At 40.0% G+C, this 21,116-nt stretch overlaps 1 protein-coding gene across 1 annotated transcript in view; it reads left to right on the forward strand.

The window, feature by feature from the left end:
- Positions 1-362: 362 nt before the first annotated feature.
- PIK3C2G (phosphatidylinositol-4-phosphate 3-kinase catalytic subunit type 2 gamma) overlaps positions 363-21,116 on the forward strand; it is a gene marked incomplete at its 5' end in the record, with an annotated part of 212,422 nt that continues 191,668 nt past the window's right edge. The window contains 4 exons of the mRNA XM_082496368.1: positions 363-1,010; positions 7,196-7,278; positions 11,369-11,526; positions 16,056-16,167. Coding sequence (XP_082352494.1) covers positions 363-1,010; positions 7,196-7,278; positions 11,369-11,526; positions 16,056-16,167 — 1,001 coding nt within the window. The remainder of the gene's footprint in view (positions 1,011-7,195; positions 7,279-11,368; positions 11,527-16,055; positions 16,168-21,116) is intronic.

Here is a 21,116-nt window from a genome sequence, read left to right on the forward strand (position 1 = left end):
GAAATAATATGGAGATTTTCTTTAATATTTGTCAGACTTAGTATCTTGGTATCAATTGTTTCAGGCATCCTGTTCCTTCTATTTAGGAGTCCAGGATAATAATAAGAATAATAAGGATCAGGCAAAAGAATATTCAAGCTCCAGATTAAGAAAACATTTCTACCCTATGGAGAAAGCTCTTAAGCAAAAAAAGACCAGAGAAATATACTGCTTTCATTATACCAGATATTTTGGGGTTTAACTTTTATTCTGTGCTTCATTTCAGTGGGTATGTAGCTCCAGTTCTGAAAACTACTCTCTTGACCTTGGAACTATTGAAAGACTTTCCTGAGGATTAATAAGACCGAAGAGAAGAATCAGCCATGGCATACTTTGGGAGGTTGCCTTTCTCATACAATGAATTTTGTGAAGAACAGGCTGGGGACCAAACATCTTGCCCATTATACCATTCCGGTTCTGCTGGAGAGGTCTGTCTAGGATTTGATCAAATAGTTGATGAAGTCAGCAATGAATTTTTTTTTTATGGTTCATCACATTCACATCATCATGAAGAAAATTTTTTCCCATCAGATGTCTTTGGTCTAAACGTGCCTGAACAGCAGTTCTGTGGTCAGCCTTTCGTTGCTTATGGTGAACTTTACCCTGGAAGTCCTATCTCTCACTGGCAACAAGGCACAGTGTCACCAACAGTTGGCTTCAGATCTTCGTTACTGTGTGATTACAGACACTTGTCTCTGGTGGATTCTTACCCTTACGGTCAAGAGAGAGAACTCTATGGAAGTCCAGCCACAAATGTGTTTGATTCAAATTTGGAAAGAGGCAACACGAATCTGAGTTTTCAGATAGGCTTTGGTAATATTGATGCTCAATGTCCCACTTTCTTAGACAACTATGCATTTGGACAAGAAGTGAGAGGTGAAAGTGGAAATGGGGAAGGTTGTTTAACTGACTCTTCCAGGACATGCGACATAGGACCTACCTGGCCCGGCAGTTCTGAACATGACGGAAAGGTATTTAAATTTTCTCATATTAACAGGGTTTAAAGTTCTTGATTCTTGTTTGTTTCCTTGCACTTTGTGTATTCACTCACACTGATGCAACATGGATTAGAAGCAGTTGAATTAAAGACCTTATGAAAAATAAAACATTTATGCCTTGGGGGAAGCAAAAGCTTTTGCTCCTGTAGAGAATTTTTTTTGTCATGTGTCTTACGATTTAGCTGGCCAAAAGCAACTGTGAGAATTCTTATTCACTTCTTATTTGGTCTTTACTACTTCCGAAGGTAGAGATGCAGGGAAGTGTCAGGTATATTTTCCAATAATTATGTAACTTTATTTCTTGGCAGCCAGAATTTTTGTATCTTTACAAGGAGGATGCCCTCGAACAAACAGTGTGCGATTAGTTAAGAGATTTTTATACAGTATGAAAACCTCCAAGCATCCTCTTCCTTTGATTCTATCAGAGGAGAACCCAGTAGACCATAAAAAATGACTTTTTGAAGGGAAGGTGCCTACTCTGTCTAGCTAATGAGGATTTTATACTGGCAGAATCTGTGTCCTACCTGTTTCATGTTTTAACCAACTTATACTTAAAATGGCTTTAAACTGGAAAAAGGTAGATTTAGATTAGATATTAGGAAGAAATTTTTCACTTTGAGGGTGGTAAGGCACTGCAACAGGTTGCCCAGAGAAGCTGTAGAAGCCCCATCCCTGGAGGTGTTTGAAGCCAGGCTGGATGGGGCTTTGAGCAACCTGGTCTAGTGGGAGGTGTCCCTGCCTATGGCAGGCAGGTTGGAACTTGATGATCTTCAAGGTCCCTGCCAACCTAGACCATTCTATGGTTATATGTCAACACATTTCTGCAACCTACCTATTAAAAAAGACCTCATTTTAAAGTAACAGGGCTGATTCCTCACCTAGTAAGAAATGAAGTATCTCCATTGACTCTAATGGAAACTTGCCATTTTAGACCAGAAGAGAATCTAGATTATGGTCTAGAATGCTCCAGTAGGCTCATTTTATGGCTTATTGAACCATAAAACTACCATAGAGGGATAAGTATAGAAATGTAAAGTAAGAAGTGTTTGAAGGAGGTAACAAATCTTTATGGTCTGATATGAAACCCGAGATTCAAAAAACCAAAACATTATGCTGAATCTGTTTTTCTGTTGAGCCAGATTGTCTCTGTGTCTAGATTGGCTGACGTATCCCGATCCTGAGGGATGAGGCATGTCCTGCCTTCATCATGTTCTGCATGGGTTTGTGTGCATATATAATTATTTTCTAAAAATAGACATACCTACTATAACCACGGAAGCTGGATCCTATGACACACACTCTGTCTTCAGCTGTCTTTTTGAAGCAAATACTTTTATCTTTTTTTTCCTCCTTCCATCAGGTGTTCATAGCTCCATTTGTGGTTTTGCTGTTTTTAATAACTATGTCTTGTGGGTCTTCCATGACACTCTGATGTTATATCTCTCCTCGTTTTCTTTCTTTCAAAATCCTGACATAGAGAAGGAAAAAGAAAACTATAAATCCTCCTTTTCCTCTAGTCCTTGTTAGCATTCTGAATCACTATAGGAATCCTGAAGTAGCCTACAGGATACCTCTGCCCCGTGAATATTAAAAGACGGTTTAGGTTCCCCTTCTGCTTTTAACTCCCAGTGATCACAGTATCGTAAAGAGAAGGGGAAGAGATGCTTGATTGACTTATTTCTATGTGTCTGAATAGAGAGAACTACAGAAGTAAACATACATAGATCCGGACAGATGGGGAGGCGGGGGAGAATATATCTGAGGACAGGAACTCTTAAAACTAATCCTGGGTACCACCTTTTGGAAGTTCAGTGATAAATACAAAAGAGGAGGGGATGAATAGATGGAGAGACAAAAGGCTGTTGTTGCTTTTTGCTTATGGTAGAGAAACTAAAGCATGCTGACATCATGATGAAAAGAATAAGCCTTCTCAAGAGAAAAGTAGGAAATAGTGGGTTACAAACAAACAGGAAGGGATTAAATTGTGATATGGGAAGAATAGGTGCAGGCATATAAGAACAGTCACAAACGCTTCTGTGACGGAGGAGGAGAGAATTACAGGGGAGGGAAGAGAAAAGATGAGCGAGTCAAGGGCAACTACAATCGAATGTGTGGGAGGATTTGATTAAGTCAGGGAAGTATTTGAGCTGTTTAGCTAGAAGAGGAAGAAATGGGAGAGAGGAGAGAATTGATTTGTAGCAGAAAAATCAGTGTGGTCACAGGAATTCCTTCAGAGAGAAACAGCCATGTCAGGATAGAAAGAGAGCCGAGGCAAGGGGCTGACAACTGAACCTTGTGGCGGTAAGAAAGGGAATTTGAGTGAAAGAAAGATGAGAGGGAAGGGGCAAAAAAGCCTGTGAAGCAGTAACTCATTGCTACTGGGCTGGAAGTTTCGGAAAAGATAAGAAGGGCTGCGGAGTGACAGGGCTGATGCTGAGTAAGACTGTCAGAATGTTTGGAAAAATGGAGCACCACAGCACAAGAAAGAGAAAGAGCGCAGATTGGATTGGTGAGGTCCAGGATGAGTAAACGATGCATCTGAGCGGTGGGAGATGAGAACCAAGGCTTCAGACAGAGTGAAATGGAAAGGATGCTGAAACATGGAGATTAGCATTGAGATAGGTATGCAAGATGAAATATTCACATTGCTGAAATCATACTGTCACTCTGAGCCGTAGCTCTTGGATGCAGTTGTATGGCCCTAGGCTTTATTTAATGTGTACTAATCAAAATATGTCCAGTGTAATAAAGGAAATGTTAATTTTCTCTGGCCTTGTCATCACCAAGTCAGATGTCCAAAAATACTAAAACTGTCTTCATAACAACCCTGTGAAAAGAGATTTTTTTTCTCTATATGAGAGAAACCTAAAAAGTATCCAATAGATTTGCCTGCTCCATCTATGACATTTTAGATGGTAACTTTTTTAGAATAACTAGCAAGACTCACGTCTTCATCTAATATCAATCATGAGACCAAACTTCATTATTTCAGTTTGAGTGCTCCAGAAATGAGCAATACACGATTAGTGCTCATATGTGGGAAGAGTGGTTCAAGTGACTTGATTAGCAGAATGTGTGAAATCTGTGGATGGGAAAAAGTAGATTCCAGTTGTCCAGGGATGTACTCTGTTACTTTATCCCTGTTGTCATCACTTCTCTCCATATGCAATTCTCTGTCTCGTTCACCACACACTTTCAGGTATTTGCAAGGACTGGAAACTGGAGTCCTATAGAAAAAATAATGTATGATTGTGTAATTAATATTTTACTTTCATATGCAATGAGAAGAAAGTAAAGTTTCTGGACACCTGAAAAGAGAAATGACAAAACCAAGTGTCTCATCCACATGATTCATCAATGGAGTTGGAACTATATACCTACTACGTACACCTCTGCCATCAGAACGAGCTTGAGTTAGTTAGCACTGGTATATTAATTCCCTCTGTGTAGGCTATTACTAGTCTACACAGAATTCTTGTTTGCCATTAGGATACACTCAGAAATGCTGCCAGCAAAGGTGCAGAGAGGCAAAGGGCTCCTATGTTACTTCTGTCTCCTGCAGGAGAGGGTCCAGATTCCAGCTTTGTCTGTCAAGCTCCTTTTTGCCATCCTTTAGTAATTATTTAATCACACTCTTCTTCAGGCCATGAACTTGAGGGTCCATACCAGTGTCCTCATGGCCAATCATTCTTTCCCAGGCTTGGCCCTCCTCTTGCTTAATTCTTCTCTGTTTCTCCTTCCTCAGCTCTCAATTGCAGTTCTGCTCTTTTAATATCTTCAGTTCTGTTCAATGTCCTGTCCCAGCCTCACCTTTTCTTACCTGTGGCCTAATTTTCTTAGCTTTTAATTTATCCACTATCTCTTTTTTTTCATGCACTTTTTCCAGGGTGCTGTACCTGCTCTGTAATGACAGAACTGCAGGTGGAGAAGGGAACCTTTTTGTGTTGCTGGAAGCAGCAGGTTTCCAGCCTTCCCTCCTGTGGAAATCTCTCTGTCTACTGCTCCTGTAGGGTAGTCTTAAGTTGTCCCTCCTTTGCAGCACAGGGCTTGGGTGGTCCTTAGCTTCGTAGAGTCCCTGTCAATCTGCTGTTTCTCCTTCTGGCTGCACACCTCATCCTGCAGCTCCTTCACGGGCAGTTCGGCACCGCAGTCAGAGCACAGCTCCCACCAGTGAGGCCACTGCCGTCCCCAGTCCTGGGGAGAGGCACAGGCAAGCCCCGCAACCACAGGCCTGCTCTGCAGCATCCTTCCTCTGGAGCTCTGTGTGGGTCAAAGTCCCTGCTGTCCACAGGGGCAGTTTCTGCACCCCATGATGATGATTGCACCATGTGGCATGTCACCGCCATCACGGCATAGTCCTCAGTGCAGGTTCTGGGCTGCCTTTGCACCCCTGCTTCAACAACCGCTGTAGCTTTACCCGCCTGCCGTGCTCTGCGAGCTGGGCTCCTGCTCTTGGCTGTAGAGCTCACCCGCAAGCACAGCAATGTCCCTCTCGGCTTCTTCCAGCTTGAATTGCTCCATCTGGAATGTATGGGGTACACAACATCCCAGATGCAGGCTTCCTGGAGCCTTGTCACTATATCTTTTTGTAAAACTGCTTGCGCTGATCTAAGCCTGACCAGGAGTGGATTTTTTTTGTTGCCAGTTTTTTGTGTTGTGTTTTTTTTTTTTTTTTTATGACTGCATAATTTTGGCAGGCTGTTACTGTTACCAAATTGTTCATAATTTCTAACAGTGAACCTCCATCAGAAGTTCTTATTACTGTCTGCTGAGGTGAATTGTAAAGTAGGTGTCTAACCAAGGTGGAAAAAAGATGAACCAGTGGAGATTCTGTGTTTTCAGTGACTTTTGAAGGAGCTTTTTCAGCAGTTCTTAGAATCGGGGGCTGATGGACTACTGATTTGTATTGCTAAATTTAATTTCAGTCTCTTATTTCAACCCTCAGGGTTACCCATTGCTTTTCCTACCAGGCATTGCAATTTTTCCCTCTATTGATGATGCCCCCTTATTATCTTTAAATTTCGTAAGCACTCTCCTTATGCTTGTGCTACTACATACAATGAGACCCAAGACTGATGGTATCTGTAAAAGGTTTGTAACTTCTGAGTTTTCAGTTCTGCCATTACGATCTCTCCACTAGCCAGCTCCCAACAGGTCTTTCATCTTTTATACTCATCCCATCTTTTAAACTGTAACTAAAATTTCCCAGCCTGTATCTCTTAATGCATAGAGCAATTCATTGCCCAGAAACAAAAATATTTTAAATTTGGTTTATTATTAATTTCTATAAATTTACACACTTGTATATAAATTACTATTAAAATGATAAAATACACCTTTCAGCATATGTTTCCTCTTTTGTGACGTGTCGTTAGTTGCTTCTCTTTCTGAAGGGGTTTAAAAGTCTGTCTCAGTTGAGCCTTGTGTATGTCTCTATGTAGAACAGTACAATGGACTTGCAGATATCATAGTATTAAGCTCTTTCCCGGAGGTAATGTTCTGATGGAAGGTTACTATGGCAAACTGACAAGGGGGTGCTTTCACCCAAAATAGTGGCTCAGACCTGTGCTTTCCAAGTTTAGAGAAAGTATCGGGGGATTTTTCATGTTCAACAGAATACACTGGCTGCTTGTTATCTGTCTTAGGGACTTACCTGACAGGTTTATGGAGTTCGAAGGGATCCTGAGCTTCCTTTCAGGGCAGAAAGAGAGAAAATAAGGATTAAAACTTACTGCAGCATAAGCTTCTTTTTTTCCCCTCTCCCTTTTGTAAACTAAACATACATCTTCTAGCGTCAGAGCACAGATAACTCTAAATGAAGGCGAATTTTGAAAGCTTTGTCTGGAATTCCTTATGTTCTGCACAGAGGGGAAAAAAAAAAAAATCATCCTTAAACCCAGGGGAGCCGATGCTTTGTGACTTTGTGTGGGTGTGGTTTTTTTTTTTTAATTATTTTTTTTATTTTTTCTCTGAAATCATTTAGAGTGCAGTCAAAAGGGGGTTATTTGTGCTTATTTGGAGCTCCATCGAGTCAGGGGAGGGATGATAAGTACGAAAGTTAGTTCTCATGGAACCAAATGCAGGGTTAGCCTTATGCTGGTTCTGTTATCTAAATAACTGAGCTCTGTTTCTTCTGGTGTCTTTTTTTGTATTTTCAGTCTGCAGGTTGGTCTATCCAGCTAGTTGAAGCAAATCAAGGAAGTAATGAAAACACAGTTGCTTTCTGCAATGCAGTGGAGAAGTAAGTAATGAAAAACCTTTATTCAGCCAGCTATGGCATTTCACTTATTTATATTAATTGGATTAGTTATCCCCGTGTATTAGGTCGGGCTGAGATGGAGTTAATTTTCCCCATAGCAGCCCTCATAGTGCTGTGGTTTGCATTGGTAGCTAGAAGAGTCTTGATAACACACCAGTGTTTTGGCTACTGCTGAGCAGTGCTTGCACAGCACTAAGGATGTTGCTTCAACATTCCTCCCTCACCAGTAGGCTGGGGATGGGCAAGATCTTGGGAGGGGACATAGCCACGACAGTTGACCCAAACTGACCAAAGGGATGTTCCATTCCACGTGACGTCTGCTCAGCAATAAAGGCTAAGAGAAAGGAGAAGGTGGGTGGGTGTGGGGGGCATTCGTTATTATGACGTTTGACTTCTGGAGCAACCACTACGTGTACTGAAGCCCTGCTTCCCAGGAAGTAGCTGGACATCGCCTGCTGATGGGAAGTAGAGAATAAATCTTTCGTTTCCTTTGCTTCCACGTATGGCTTTTGCTTTTATTAAACTGTCTTTATCTTCACCCACAAGGGTTTTTTTCCATCTTATTTTCTAAACCCGTTGTCCTGCTGAGGACGGGAGTGACAGAATGGTTTGGTGGGCACCTGGCATCCAGCTAAGGTCCACCCACCACACCCTGAATTCCTCAAGAGTGCCATAATTCCAGTATCTACTTAAATATGGAAAAGCTCCCCATTTTGGTTTAAAGATCAAAATCCACAAAGGAATATTAATTCCTAAAATATTTTCTCCCTTAGCTGTCCCATTTATCAGTGATAAGTACATTTAACTCTTGAGTGTTGATGGTTTATGGTGTGTGAAACTTAAGATCCATTTTTCTGCCATTGTTTTGGACAACATTACTGCCTGTGTAGCTCAGAGCAAGAAAAAAGAATTGAAGGAACTGACTGACTGAAAACAGAATTACTTACTTGTCATGATGAAAAGCGAGACTTAGCAAGTGACAAAAACTCCTTTAATTATTGTTTACCGTTACAGTTAATAATGTGGCTTAACAGGATAGAACTTCTTCTTTCTTAATCTTCTTTGGAAAAAGAAATTGTGTTGAAATCCAAGAGCACTAAGAGATACAAGTTTTTAGACCATCTGTGCAGATTTATCTTCCTTTGTAGATATTCACTGATCACACTATCAAGTTGTTAGCACAAATGCATGCTTTTTCCCTCAGAAAAGTAGTTGGAAAATGGAATGCTGCTTTTTTTTTAATTAGATTTTAATGAATTGACTATATTCAAGGTCAGCCAAGCCTGCTTCTCTTAAAAGAAAAAAAAAAAAAAAAAAATCCAGTTTGCCCTGAAATTAAGAGTGAATATATTATATATTCATACGGGGTGGTCAGCTTCAAAACATACTCATTCACATACGTCTCGGTTTTCTTTTTTTCCAGAGTTCATCAGTCTGAACCCCAACCCAATTCTACTAACATCAGATGTATGAAGGCACATTCCACATGACAGGCTTTCCTCTCGGATAGTCAGATTTTTTAAATGTCCAAATACTCAACATTTAACTTTGCACTTTAATTGTAGGAAAAGCTTTATTGATTATTTTTTTTGTGAATAAATTGGTTTATTTGCAGGCTAAAAAGATTAATAGAATTAAGCTATTCCTGTTTTGCAGTAACTTGTTAAGTGTGCATCACTAGCATCATCATCAGAGTGTGCATCACTCTTAAAAAGAAAATAAGAACAACCTTTTCTTTTCTTCTATCAAATAGATGGGACAGCATTCTTAGGACAAAATATCACAGCAAAAAAAAAAGACCAAAAAGTGTCATAAATTTGCAAATAACTAACATTAGCATCCTTCCAGTCCCCAAAGTCTTAATAACTGGCAGTTTTTATACATCAGAGGCAAGATGTATAATTCAAACTCTGTGTCATGCAGACTTCCACTCCAGGTAATATTTGTACAGGTAGCAATCCATAATTGAAGCATTTCATGGTACACAACTGTAAAGCAGTTTTCAAAATTTCTTTATCAGGTTACTTCTACAATTATGGACATAGCTATAGCTTACGTTCATCCATGGGTGGCTTCAGAATACGTCCTAAAGCGAGTTGATAGCAGAAGATGCCAAGCCGATAGTTGCAGGGTTCAATGCTGCAAAATGCAGAGTTCTTCCACCTCCTACTGACTTCAGGGATGTGGTCTGCACCACAGAGCAATATACGGCATTATGAAATGCTGTGAAATAGCAAATCCCTATAAATGTTAGTACATTCTGCATACGTGGAATTGTTGCAGCACAGGAAGCAAGTAGCACAAGATTTCCTTCATGTAAGACTTGAGGAGTACTGCAGTTATGCCGTGGAAGACCTAACCTTTCAAAATTTTGTGATGGGCATGTTTTGCCCACCTGCTCAGGGCAGAAGCCCTTTAGTCACTTGAAAACAACAGATGGCCATAAATGAGGAACACTTTCTGGAACTGAATGCATTTTTATCTGAAAAACATAAAAAGCAAATTTCTATCCCCACATTGTCCTAAAATATAGATAGTGTGTGTGTGTAGGAAAGGAGATGAGGTTCACATAGTTTTGAACTGACTGCTGGTAAGATGAGAAGGTGATTCATGCCCCTTGTGTGTACATAGCCCATTAATTTGATGCTGGAGAAAGGGTTGTGAAGTTTCCGGTCTTATTCAGTCTTTGGCCTTCTTACAGAAACAGGTTACAAGAGTGAATTTGGCTCATAGGGGAAAGCTTTATGTGTAACTTGCTTGCAAAGAAGATAGACTGACATCAACTACATAGGTCACCAAAGCAGCCTCTGTAGTATAATGATTTTTTTACTATGAGTATAAATCTATCTCATACTGGAGGTATTGTCAAGCTTCATTTCCTCCTACCCCACTGAAACATCATGCCCCCTGGCTTTTTCCTGATAAGAATTGGTCGGCTTCATTGGATTATTAATTTTGGAAGCCTAGGCTTTTTTTTTTTTTTTTTTTTTTTTTTTTTCCTTCTCATGCTATAGAAATATATGGCATAAGAGTAGTTCATACTGTTAAGAGACTTGGGTGGCAGCCCTGAGGCAGGAGGTAACATAGCAATGAAGAACTTTATGTGAGAGAACTCTGGCTCAAAATACACTGTAATCAAGAGAAGGTATAAAGTGCTGCCAACTCAGAAGCTACAAAATGCTGCTTGAACTAACAAACAAGAAAGAATATGGTATGCTTAGAATGCAGGATGTTTTGAGTTTAGCTACTAAAATATTCAGACCAATTAGGGAAATGTAAAGCTTCAGCTGGTACAACATGTACCCTTACCTGCAGCTGCAAAGTGTATTTGCTTAAAAAGCAAGTTTAATCTCAGATGAGAGGCATAGTACCTGTGACCGGTGTTCATTAGGAGATGGTACCTCCGGAGGAATTAGTTTCTGCAAGTCTTTGGTAACTGGAAGGAGGATGGGCATTATATTTTATAGGTAATGGAATATCAGAGGGACTCAATGACTGTAACAGTTATTGCTCTCTACAGACGTTTGCATAAATACCCGGGGTTTTAGTAATGAGGATTTCTGATTGGATTCTAGAGCACTGTGAAAATAGGGACTTCTTAAGATTTTGCATAGAAAGCATGTTACTGTATTCATTTTGATCAGCTGTCCTAGTCGCAGCTGTTTGTGCATGTGCTTTTGCTTAGTTTTATGTTAAAACTCCATTACTTAAGCATGCATTTGAGCACCCTCATTTCTACTGTGCCCAGTATACACTGAAGTCGGTGTTTAAACTCCTTTTGGTTTCGCCAAGGTCAAGGTAATGATTCTGTGAAGTTCATGCAGATTTTACTGATGGTTTTCCTATTAAGTATAAGATGTAGTTGCGTGTATGCTGTGTGATATGTAGTTATCTCACTACTGTATGAAAACAAAGTTTGAGTTGCTACCATCTTCCCGTCTGCACAAAATATTATTCCTAACAGCTCTCTGTGCTATTATTATAGGTATCATGTAGAATTTTTGTGTTGTTCCTATAAGAGAGGTGAAATGCGTACCTATTTAGAAGTAATTTCATCACATGTTCTTTTCAGAATAAGAAATGCCTACCCTGCTTTTGACTTGAAGACAAACACTGGGAAAATCTGGAGTGTTGCAACAAGGTTCCCAGACCACATCCTCGGTGAATCAAAATTCAGAATCAGCGTTTGGACAGATTATTCACCATATCCTCTGCTTCTTACACAACATGGTAAGTGAATGAGGTGTCCATATCCTTCTACAATTCAGTTCCATGGAGATAACAAAATGCATTTTGTTATCTGGAAAGATATTGGAAAGCAAGCTTATGTGAGTCTTGAGTGCATACCTTATCAACTATGTTCAGTATGTATGCTGTTAAATTAAAATCACATTAACTATCAAACTTTGCTAATGTGTACATCTCTACTTTCTTTAACCATGATTGGGACTGATTCTGGCAGTCTCAACTGGACCGTCATTCCAACGGAAGGATCCGGAAGGAATTTAAGCTTGTGCCTAATTTAAAGGGTACGGATAGTCACCATATAGCCAAGGAACTTTTCACAGCCTTGACTCTGTTTCTGAATCCAAGATTTAAGAGTCTGCAGTCACTAAGGCTCCTTTGCACCCAAGGTTATGCACAGATCAGGGAAAGTATATGTTGGTCAAAGAATGAAAGGAGAAATTTCAACTGGGTGGAAAGAAAAGGAGAATAATTAAGAATTGGAACAGTTTGCCCACAGAGGTTGTGGAGTCTCCATCCTTGGAAGTTTCTAAGGTCTTACAGGACAAAATCCTGAATAAGCTGGTCTGGATTCAGTGTTGACCCACCTTTGGGTAGGAAGCTGGAATAGGTGGATCTACTGAGGTCCTTCCCAACCTAAATAATTCTGTCACTTGTGACTGTGCGAAGCTGCCACTGCTCCTGGGCATCCTGTATCTGTGGTGAATGGGAGAATCGCTGATTCCAGATCTGCAATTTTTACTTCTTAAGCCACATATGCAAAAATGAAATAAATTAAATCTTCTCCTTCTCTTCCTGTGCTGCTTCATTAAGTGATATTCTTTTTTTATTTTAACAAATAATTTCTTCAGTTGTCAAGGAATTATCTGGCTGTAACAGGCTGAGTATTAGTTTGTTTGACAGGTTGAAAGCTGAAAATACAAAGCTCTACAGAATGTCAGTTAGCCTATATTAAAAAAAAATATTCATAAATAAGGTAGCCAAAACTTACACATTTATTCATACAACTTTGGTTGCTTGATTTGCCTACATAGTTATTGGAAAGCCTAGAAAAGTAGTAGGTTGTGTTGTCTAGAACCAATACTTTGTGAATGGCATGAAACAAAGGGCCAAAGATAGAATCATAGAATATTTTGGGTTGGAAGGGACCGTTAAAGATCATCTAGTCCAACTCGCCTGCAATTAGCAGGGACGTCTTCAACTAGATCAGGTTGCTCAGAGCCCTGTCCAACCTGACCTGGAATGTTTCCAGGGATGGGGCACCTGCCACCTCTCTGGGCAGCCTGTTCCAGTGTTTCACCACCCTCATTGTAAAAAATGTCTTCCTTATATCTAGTCTGAATCTAACCTTTTGTAGTTTAAAACAATTACCCCTTGTCCTATTGCAACGTGCCCAGATAAAATGTTTCTCCCCATCTTTCTCATAAGTCCCCTTTAAGTATTGAAAGGCCACAATCGGGTCTTCCTGGAGCCTTCTCTTTTCCAGGCTGAACAACCCCAACTGTCTCAGCCTGTCCTCATAGGAGAGGTGTTCCAGCCCTCTGATAATTTTTATGGCCTTCCTCTGGACCTGCTCCAACAGGTCCATGTCTTTCCTGTGCTGAGGGCTCCAGAGCTGGATGCAGTACTCCAGGTGGGGTCTCATGAGAGCGGGGTAGAGGTGCAGAATCACCTCCCTCCACCTGCTGGCCAAGCTTTTTTTGATGCAGCCCAGGATACGGTTGGGTTTCTGGGCTGTCAGCCCCCATTGTCAGCTCCTGTCCAGCTTTTCATCCAACAGTACCCTCAAGTGCTTCTCGGCAGGGCTACTCTCAATCCCTTCATCCCCCAGCCTGTATTGATACCAGGGATTACCCCCACCCAGTTGCAGGACCCTGCACTTGGTCTCGTTGGACCTCATAAGGCTCACACAGGTCCACTTCTCAAGCCTGTCCAAGTCCTTCTGGGTGGCATCCCATCCCTCAGGCATGTCAAATACACCACTCAGCTTAGTGTCACCTGCAAACATGCTGAGAAGGCACTTGATCCTGCCGTTTGTCATGGATGTAGGTATTGAACAGTACTGGTCTCAATACCGGACCTCTGAGGGCTTGCCCATCTCCATCTGGACATTGGGCCATTGACAAGTACCCTCTGGATGAGACCGTCCAACCAATTCCTCATCCACTGTACAGTCCACCCATCAAATCCATACCTGTCCAATTTAGAGAGAAGGACGTTATGGGAGACTGTGTCAAAGGCCTTACAAAAGTCCAGATAGATGGTGGCCATAACTCTTCCCTTGTTCACTGATGTAGCCACTCCATCTTAGGACAGCTGGATCAGAAGGTAGTATTTCCAGCACTTCTGTTCTGAATTTCCCTGTAATGCCAAAGTCCTAAGTACTGCCAAATGTTTTGTCATATAGCATCATTTACCCTACAGATTGTTCAATTTTCAGTCTGCTTAACTTTATTTACAAAAATGCTTTAGAAGGTAAGCTAAAACTGAAGGGGATATAAGGAACAGTCCCTATCCTAAACTTGCTTACAGGCTAAGTAAACAATAACATATAGTTAAAGCGGGGGAAGGGAGTACACTTTTTCGCCCCATCTAATATAAAGAGTTGTTCAGCCATGCAAAAACAGTTGGCAGAGTAAGGAAAGGAAAATGAGTCTACTGAGTGCAAATGAATGATACTAGCAAGTTTCCAATTTTTGCCAGTGAGTGACCTTAAAAAAGCACATTACAACTTTAATTCAAGATTCTGTGCCGTTGTTCTTTTTTTTTTTTAGTGTGTATAAATTTAGCAAACAGGAACTCCAGTTTACATTTCCAACCAACTATGACGAGTTGCTTAAAGCAGAGTTGTCAAAGGGCTAGATGTTTAAAACTAGTAACTGTTAGAAAAAGTTTAAGCGAAGTAGCTTTCTGAGCAAATGAAAAATGGCTTTGCAAAGCCAATGAAAATTCTCAGAAGGAAGTTTTGAATCCATTGATGCATTATTTTTTTTTTTTTTCTTCCCCGAGGAAAACCAAACCAAAGTGAAAAACCAAGCTAGCTATGGTAATCAACTCTAGTTTATTTCAGATTTGGTTTTGTCACAGTCCCCTCCCCTAGAAATTTCAGCTGTTCTCTGACGTTTTTTCTCAGTATCACGTTCCTTTCAACTTCCCTGCAAAAACAATTTTGTATTTCTTGTGTTGTTCTAAAATAATACCATAGTGACTCTGAAAGTGATTTGCCAGTATTAATTGGCTGCTGTGGCAACTGGGTAATTCAGAACACCATTAAACCTGATGAAGCTGGTTGGTTAGGCTCAGTTTGAACAAGTTTTCTGAACCTGGACTGGTATAAGTTTGGCAACGCTCAAGTCTGGGTTACTTGTTCAGTTTCTGGGGATTTGTATTTAACTGTAGGTAGTTTCCATTTTTATATCCAAAAGTTCACCTAAAGTCTCTAATAAGAGTTCTTACAGTCTCTAATTTTGAAGCAATAGAGAAAAACCACGAATGAAAAACTGAAAGGAAAAATCTACTTTGGCTTTTCTGCTTTCAGCTGCAGACAATGAGATCGCTCGAGCGTTGTGGAGGAAGTCCAGACTTTACTTTGCATTGTAAAACTATCTCGGTACATCACATGAAGACTTTTCACTGAAGAGTCAGATTTTTTTTCTGCTAGGGAGAGTTGTATCAGACTCGCAGCATCAGTGCTGGTGCAGTGTGCCCTGCATGCCTGTAATGACTAAACTTATCAGACATGTTTGCAATTTGACTGCCAGATTATACAGCTATTCTTTTCCATTTTGTGATCAGCTCTTCCAAAATGGGCAGAGAGAAAGTGTATTGGCAAGACTAGAAAATGGCTTAAAAAGCTGAAGTAGCTCTGGAGAAAATTCTCAAAATGCTAGAATATTTCTGAACAGCAGATTATACAAACTGACATGGAACTTCTTAATATATATGCGTTATATATAATAATATATTTGTATACTGTTATAATGTGACTATACATAATATATATGTAATGTATTATATTATTTAATATACGTATAGAAAATGCGTATGAGCATTAATTTACTTCTTGGTTATGGCTGAAAAGGTGTGCATAGCAGAAACAACAGCAAATCAAATTCTGGAGCCTTCTTGACTCTGTTGCTGCTCATGACACAAGTTTTGCATCAGGCCATGTTTGCACATGGGAAATGTACTGAGATGTTCATTAAGAAAATAATAATAAAAAAAAAAGTTGCCATTTGTCTCTTCATTTCTGCTTGGGAAAATTGCTCAGCTCTTCATTCCAGCTACCTAACCAATTGCTAATTCCCTCTAAACGGACATAGATTCTGTGACTTGTAGAGTATTCGAAAAAGAAAAAAAAAATCAGGTGCGGCTTGATCTAATTCCTCTTGATGGAGCTAGTCTGCAGCAGAAGTTAAGAATTACAAAGAAATTCTTATTTTCTTTGCTCAAGTATCTAGCCTGGAATTCTCTAGCAAGCTACTATTAATTTTTCTTGCTATCTTTATTTACAGCTGGCTGTATCACTCATGACTTAATTGTAGAGATCCTCCATTGCACAAATCGATACCCAGTTGAGGAGGAATGTCTTCTAAGTGTTTGCGGGTCTGATGAATTTTTACAAAAGTAAGTATCTCATTAAGAGACATTATTGAGTACGTATTGTGTAATATAAGCTGCGCATTTAATGCACTCTGCTTACGTGCCATGTCAACAGAACCACAGGGAAAGGCAGAGTGTTATGTTCCAAACGCTTAATGTATAGTTTCTGAAACTCCCAGAACACATGTTACTTAGTTCTGCTGAGGTGATGGTGTGCCCTAGCGCCAGGATTCAAATCGTGGTTCTTTTATATGAACTTTGTGCAGCCTTGAATAATTTGTTTCACCCCATTGCCCTTCTGTTCATTCTCAGCCGTAATACAAGGATGCTGCTGCTTCCAGTATCTCATAGGAGTGTTATAAGCATGAGGGGGTATGCATATCCTCAAAGGTGAAAATCACCAAAGGGAGGAGAAACAGTATTATACAGCTGCGTAGCACGTGATTTTTATTCATATCCAGTAGCAACAGTAGTAAAGCAAATGAAGTCAGCACTATGGTGCTGATTGCAAGGAGAAGAAAAACATTATACGCACAGACAAGTCTTTCTGAATGTCTGTAGTTTACAAGTAAGGAAGTAAGTGCTCTGATTTGCGTTCATTCAGGTAAACGTGGTTGAAAGCACTACCGGACTCAGCTAGTCGTTTCTTGCCCTCTGGCAGCTTAGATTCAGCTGTGAGCATAAGTGAGCAGATTTTGTGTTGAAGCAGCTAAAGTGCAGGCTCTTGTTGTCAGCGGTGCTGTAGGGACGGTGACTTTCAGCAGAAGGGGAGAAGTTGGCAGTTGTCTGTGGTAACGTGTTAAGCTGACACTGCAGGCATCACAGCTCATCTGTTAGAGACCTAAAAAGTGTTGGATAAAATAGTATACGTCTAATAATTGAAAGGGAGATTTTTAGAAGCAGTCATATTTGTAGCGTGAGATTACCAGAACTAGCCCAGAGCAAGTCAGCTTGATTAATGAAAGCAATGTCGTTGTGAGAGCAAGTGTCACGCTGTGTAAATTAGCTTTGTTCTACACCCAGCTTGGATGCTCCTACCCCTACACAGGTACACAGGTCGAATGTTCAGATGTTTATGGTGAATTATGCTTTGCAACTAAAGATGGAGACTTCAACATTTCTGAGCCGACTCTTCTCTTCTTCAAATCTCCCTAAAGCAGGAGCTGGTACAGCAGAGCGCTGTGCAAAGCATTACAACGGTAGAACCGCTAAGCAGAGAATCGGGTCATACACAGATCTGTTAATTACATAAGAAGGCCAGGGCTTTTTTTTTTAATTTTATTTTTTTATTTTCAAGACTCTTCTCATTTCAAACTAATTGCTAAAGAAAATGGAAATAATGAGTCATTGTATTGAGGGTGAGCTCAGTGCGTTTCATTACAGTGTACAGTATGTTCCAAACAGTTTTATTTTCACTGTTGGGAAGAACGCATCAATAGTGGACTGTTTAAATTCCTGCACTTGCAGAATCTCTGCACGTCTCATTAGCAGTGAAACAAGGTCAATAATGTTCTCAGCTTTTTTGCTTTGCTCCTTCACTGTCACGCAGAAAGCACTGAGCTGCGCTTCTGGCCTCAGTAGCTTGTAATTCTATACTGTGCTGTACTTCCAGCTCCCTGTCTTCTGCCTCCTCATCAGAGTCCTGTATCAGAAATTTAAAACCGTAATGATCCCTTGGGTGGCTTAACATGGCCTGTGGAGTTGCCTCAGGGTGAAATTTTTCCTATGTTTGGGCTATCTTTTAGTGCAAATTGGTTTCCTCCTGATGTTGCTAACAGAATGATTTGATGTGCTTATACAGGGTTCTTCCCCAGAAGAGTATTTGGAAAATGTTCAGGAATGAATTCTAGTAGAAGCTCCCCAAGTTATGAGACAGCAAAGGGAATAAATACTCTGCTGCTCCTGCTTTAATGTAATCTAGAAAAATCTAAATTGAAGCCAAAACGGTGACATGATGAATTGTTCTCAGACCAGAGTGGTTTAGTGAACCAGTCAACTTTGTGAAGATCTGTCAAAAGCTTTCATTTACTATTATATTGAACTGTATTAATGAGCACTTCATCCTGCCTCCTGCAGAAGCACCTGAAAGACTTGATGATTTCTGGAATCCATTTAGCTTTGAATGAGATGGGGGAAAAAAATACTTGTGTGCTAATGACGACTACACTCAGCACCGCAAGATTTCATTATCCATTATTCCCTTCCTGTAGAGATATCCTTGAGCTTACATCCTATCTGACTCACAAGTAGAATATCAGATTTTAAATATCCAAACTTTAAAAAAATCAGAAGGCTGCGTATAGGCTGGAGGTCTAACAGAGGTATCTGTGAAATTCTGATATGGAATCTCATTTGGCTTCTGGTCTTTAACGTTCATTTTGTTTACTGTTGAGAAATCCTGGCTTTGCTTCGACCTGCAGGCTTTCTTTTTCTTCCTACGCTTCCTTTTCCTTCAAATTTTTTTTTTTACAGCGCCTGTAGAAGCTGTCAGGATTCATTGCCACCCTGTCCCTGCCCCCTCTGTCATTGTGAGGTGTATGTAAGTTACTTTACCAGTTGATTTGCTGCAGTTCTTTTCTCAGATGTTCAGTGTAAGTGCATCTAGAGGCAAAACCCTGCCTGAAAGACAGAAACTCCTTCAAAGAAGAGGAGTAAACCCCATATTTGTCATCAACTTTTACCGTTGTTCATGGAAGTTTCTGATTTTTCATACATATCCATAGACCTTCCTTCTCTGGGTTCCCCAGCTGTGGCTGTGCTCTCTACTCCCTTATGCTTGTCCTGTTCGTGATCATCTTTTATTTCTTGGAGGGCCATCTGCTGTTTCTAAAATTTCTTTGCTTTATCAACCCGTCATCCATCCAAACCTTTAAATCTTGCCCTCGCTGTTTTCCATCTTTCCTTAGATTTAGAGTGGATGACCCTAAAAATGATTTTATGATGCCCTTCATGAAAGATGTTATATAAAAATAAGTTAAATTTGGGTTAAGCAGCTTGTGTCAAATAACTACTACCTCTCAATGCCAGCAGCAAGCCAAAACCAACCCTGCTCATGTGACAGAAATTAGACTTTTTTGGTTTTAGAACTGTAGGCCACAAACTCAGGGCATCCTGAAATGCCTAGTAAAACAAAGCACATGAGTTTATATAAGAATATGGGGCACTCTTTTTTTTTTTTTTTTTTTTTTTTTAAATTGATCTGTATGCTTGCATGAGGTTGCAGTAATGCAGACCCAGCAAAGGAATGTAGTCCAAGGATATTTATAAGCTTTATTTCTTTTTTAAGGCATCCGATTTCGTAAAGGATCCTTTCATATGTATTTTTAATTCCATCCACAGTCTACCACAGTGTAATTTGCACAGTTACCTTAATGCTTTGCTGTTTAACCAACATAGTGAGCAGGGGTACAGAATAGAAAAGCTTTAATGCTTATAATTTCTGCTCACATGCTTGCCTGTGACCTTATTGATGACATTTTTTTGCCTTACTAATTCTATTCTCTGAGAATTGAGACCTAAATAAGAATTGGTTTTCACTCAAAGTGAAGTTTAAGCTATTAATTATACACTGGGCAGAGTTATATTCATGCAGATTGAGATCATAAGAAGCAAGCACCTTTTGGATTAATATGTTCTTTGTGAAAAATAAACTTCATTTTCTCTTGTCACTGCAGATTAAGTTTCTCATTCAGAGATGCTGCTCAGCTGAGTCCTTTTTCAAAAAAAAAAAAAGTCTGACTGAACAGTATAAGGATTTGGAGCTTATAGCACATCAGAGAACCTTGCTGTGGGGAAGCAAAATCATCTAGTGGTGAGGTAGTCTCAGGAGACTGGGGGATTTTCCCTTTCTCTGCTTCTTGATATGTTGTGAGACCACAGGCAAGTCGCATCACTTTGACCAGTTCATTACCGTGTCAATTGAAGATAAAGACTGTCTTTTACTTTGTCTTTTGTCATGGTATTCTCATCAAAGCTGTATTCTCCACGTAGTATTTCCACCAAAAAATAGAGGGAAAACTGTTGAGTTAATAATGTTGTAGCATTTTTATTTCTGTTTCCTTTACAGAGCTCAGAGGGCTATAAACCAGTTACCAGTAATCATGCTATCATCCAAAGGGGGCTCTATTACTTTTTTCTTAACAGTACAGGTATAGTAGCAGATCTGCATAGTGTGTTACAGCCTGGGGTAAGGCTAAAAAGTAGTCTGTCAATGTATGCCAAAGATACATCTCTGTTTCTTGTAGTTCACATTTCACCTAGACCAGGTTTCCTCATTATTTTATTGTGGCATTAATCCGTTTTGTCTAGTCTCTTGTGTCACAATACCTGTAAAAACTTTTCTCTTTGTATTTGCGCGAATAAAATGCACTCATGAAGTCAGCTGTATCACCAGTACTTCTGACTGCAATATTTCAGGCAGCATTTCTCTGTCAATAAAGGATTTGGTGATGTATCTGCCTGATACAGCAGAGCTAACACAAACCACTAGTGTTAAGTGTAGTTATAGCCGCAAAATTCAACTTCTGTTGGTGTAGCTTGTTTTGCCTGGAAGCATGATGACCTGGAATAATTATACTTGCAAAAGGTAGTTTTTATACATCTGTGGTACATAATTGTAACTACAGAGAAGGGTATAGCTATAGCAATTCACAGTAGCAGAACACCCCTCTGTATTGGGCTATACTGTCATTGACTTGGTTTAATGTCGGCATCGCAATAGGAATCTGTATACTGGAGGAATCAGGAAAAAGTGACTCAGAACTCACAGGTGCATTTCTTCATAATTTTCTCATTACTACGCCTGTCCTAAGGTTGAAGGTAAGGCAGGATGGAAAGAACAGGAACAATGGTGAGGTAAAAAGTAAAAAACAAAACAAAACAAAAAAACCAACAAAAACAAACATACAACCCCCCCCACCCCCCAAAAAAAAACCACAAACCCAAAACCAAACAGGTGTGAGGCAGTTCTAAAG

This window comes from Vanellus vanellus (assembly GCF_965231255.1).
Source record: "Vanellus vanellus genome assembly, chromosome: 1".
In the NCBI taxonomy this organism is placed as follows: domain Eukaryota; kingdom Metazoa; phylum Chordata; class Aves; order Charadriiformes; family Charadriidae; genus Vanellus; species Vanellus vanellus.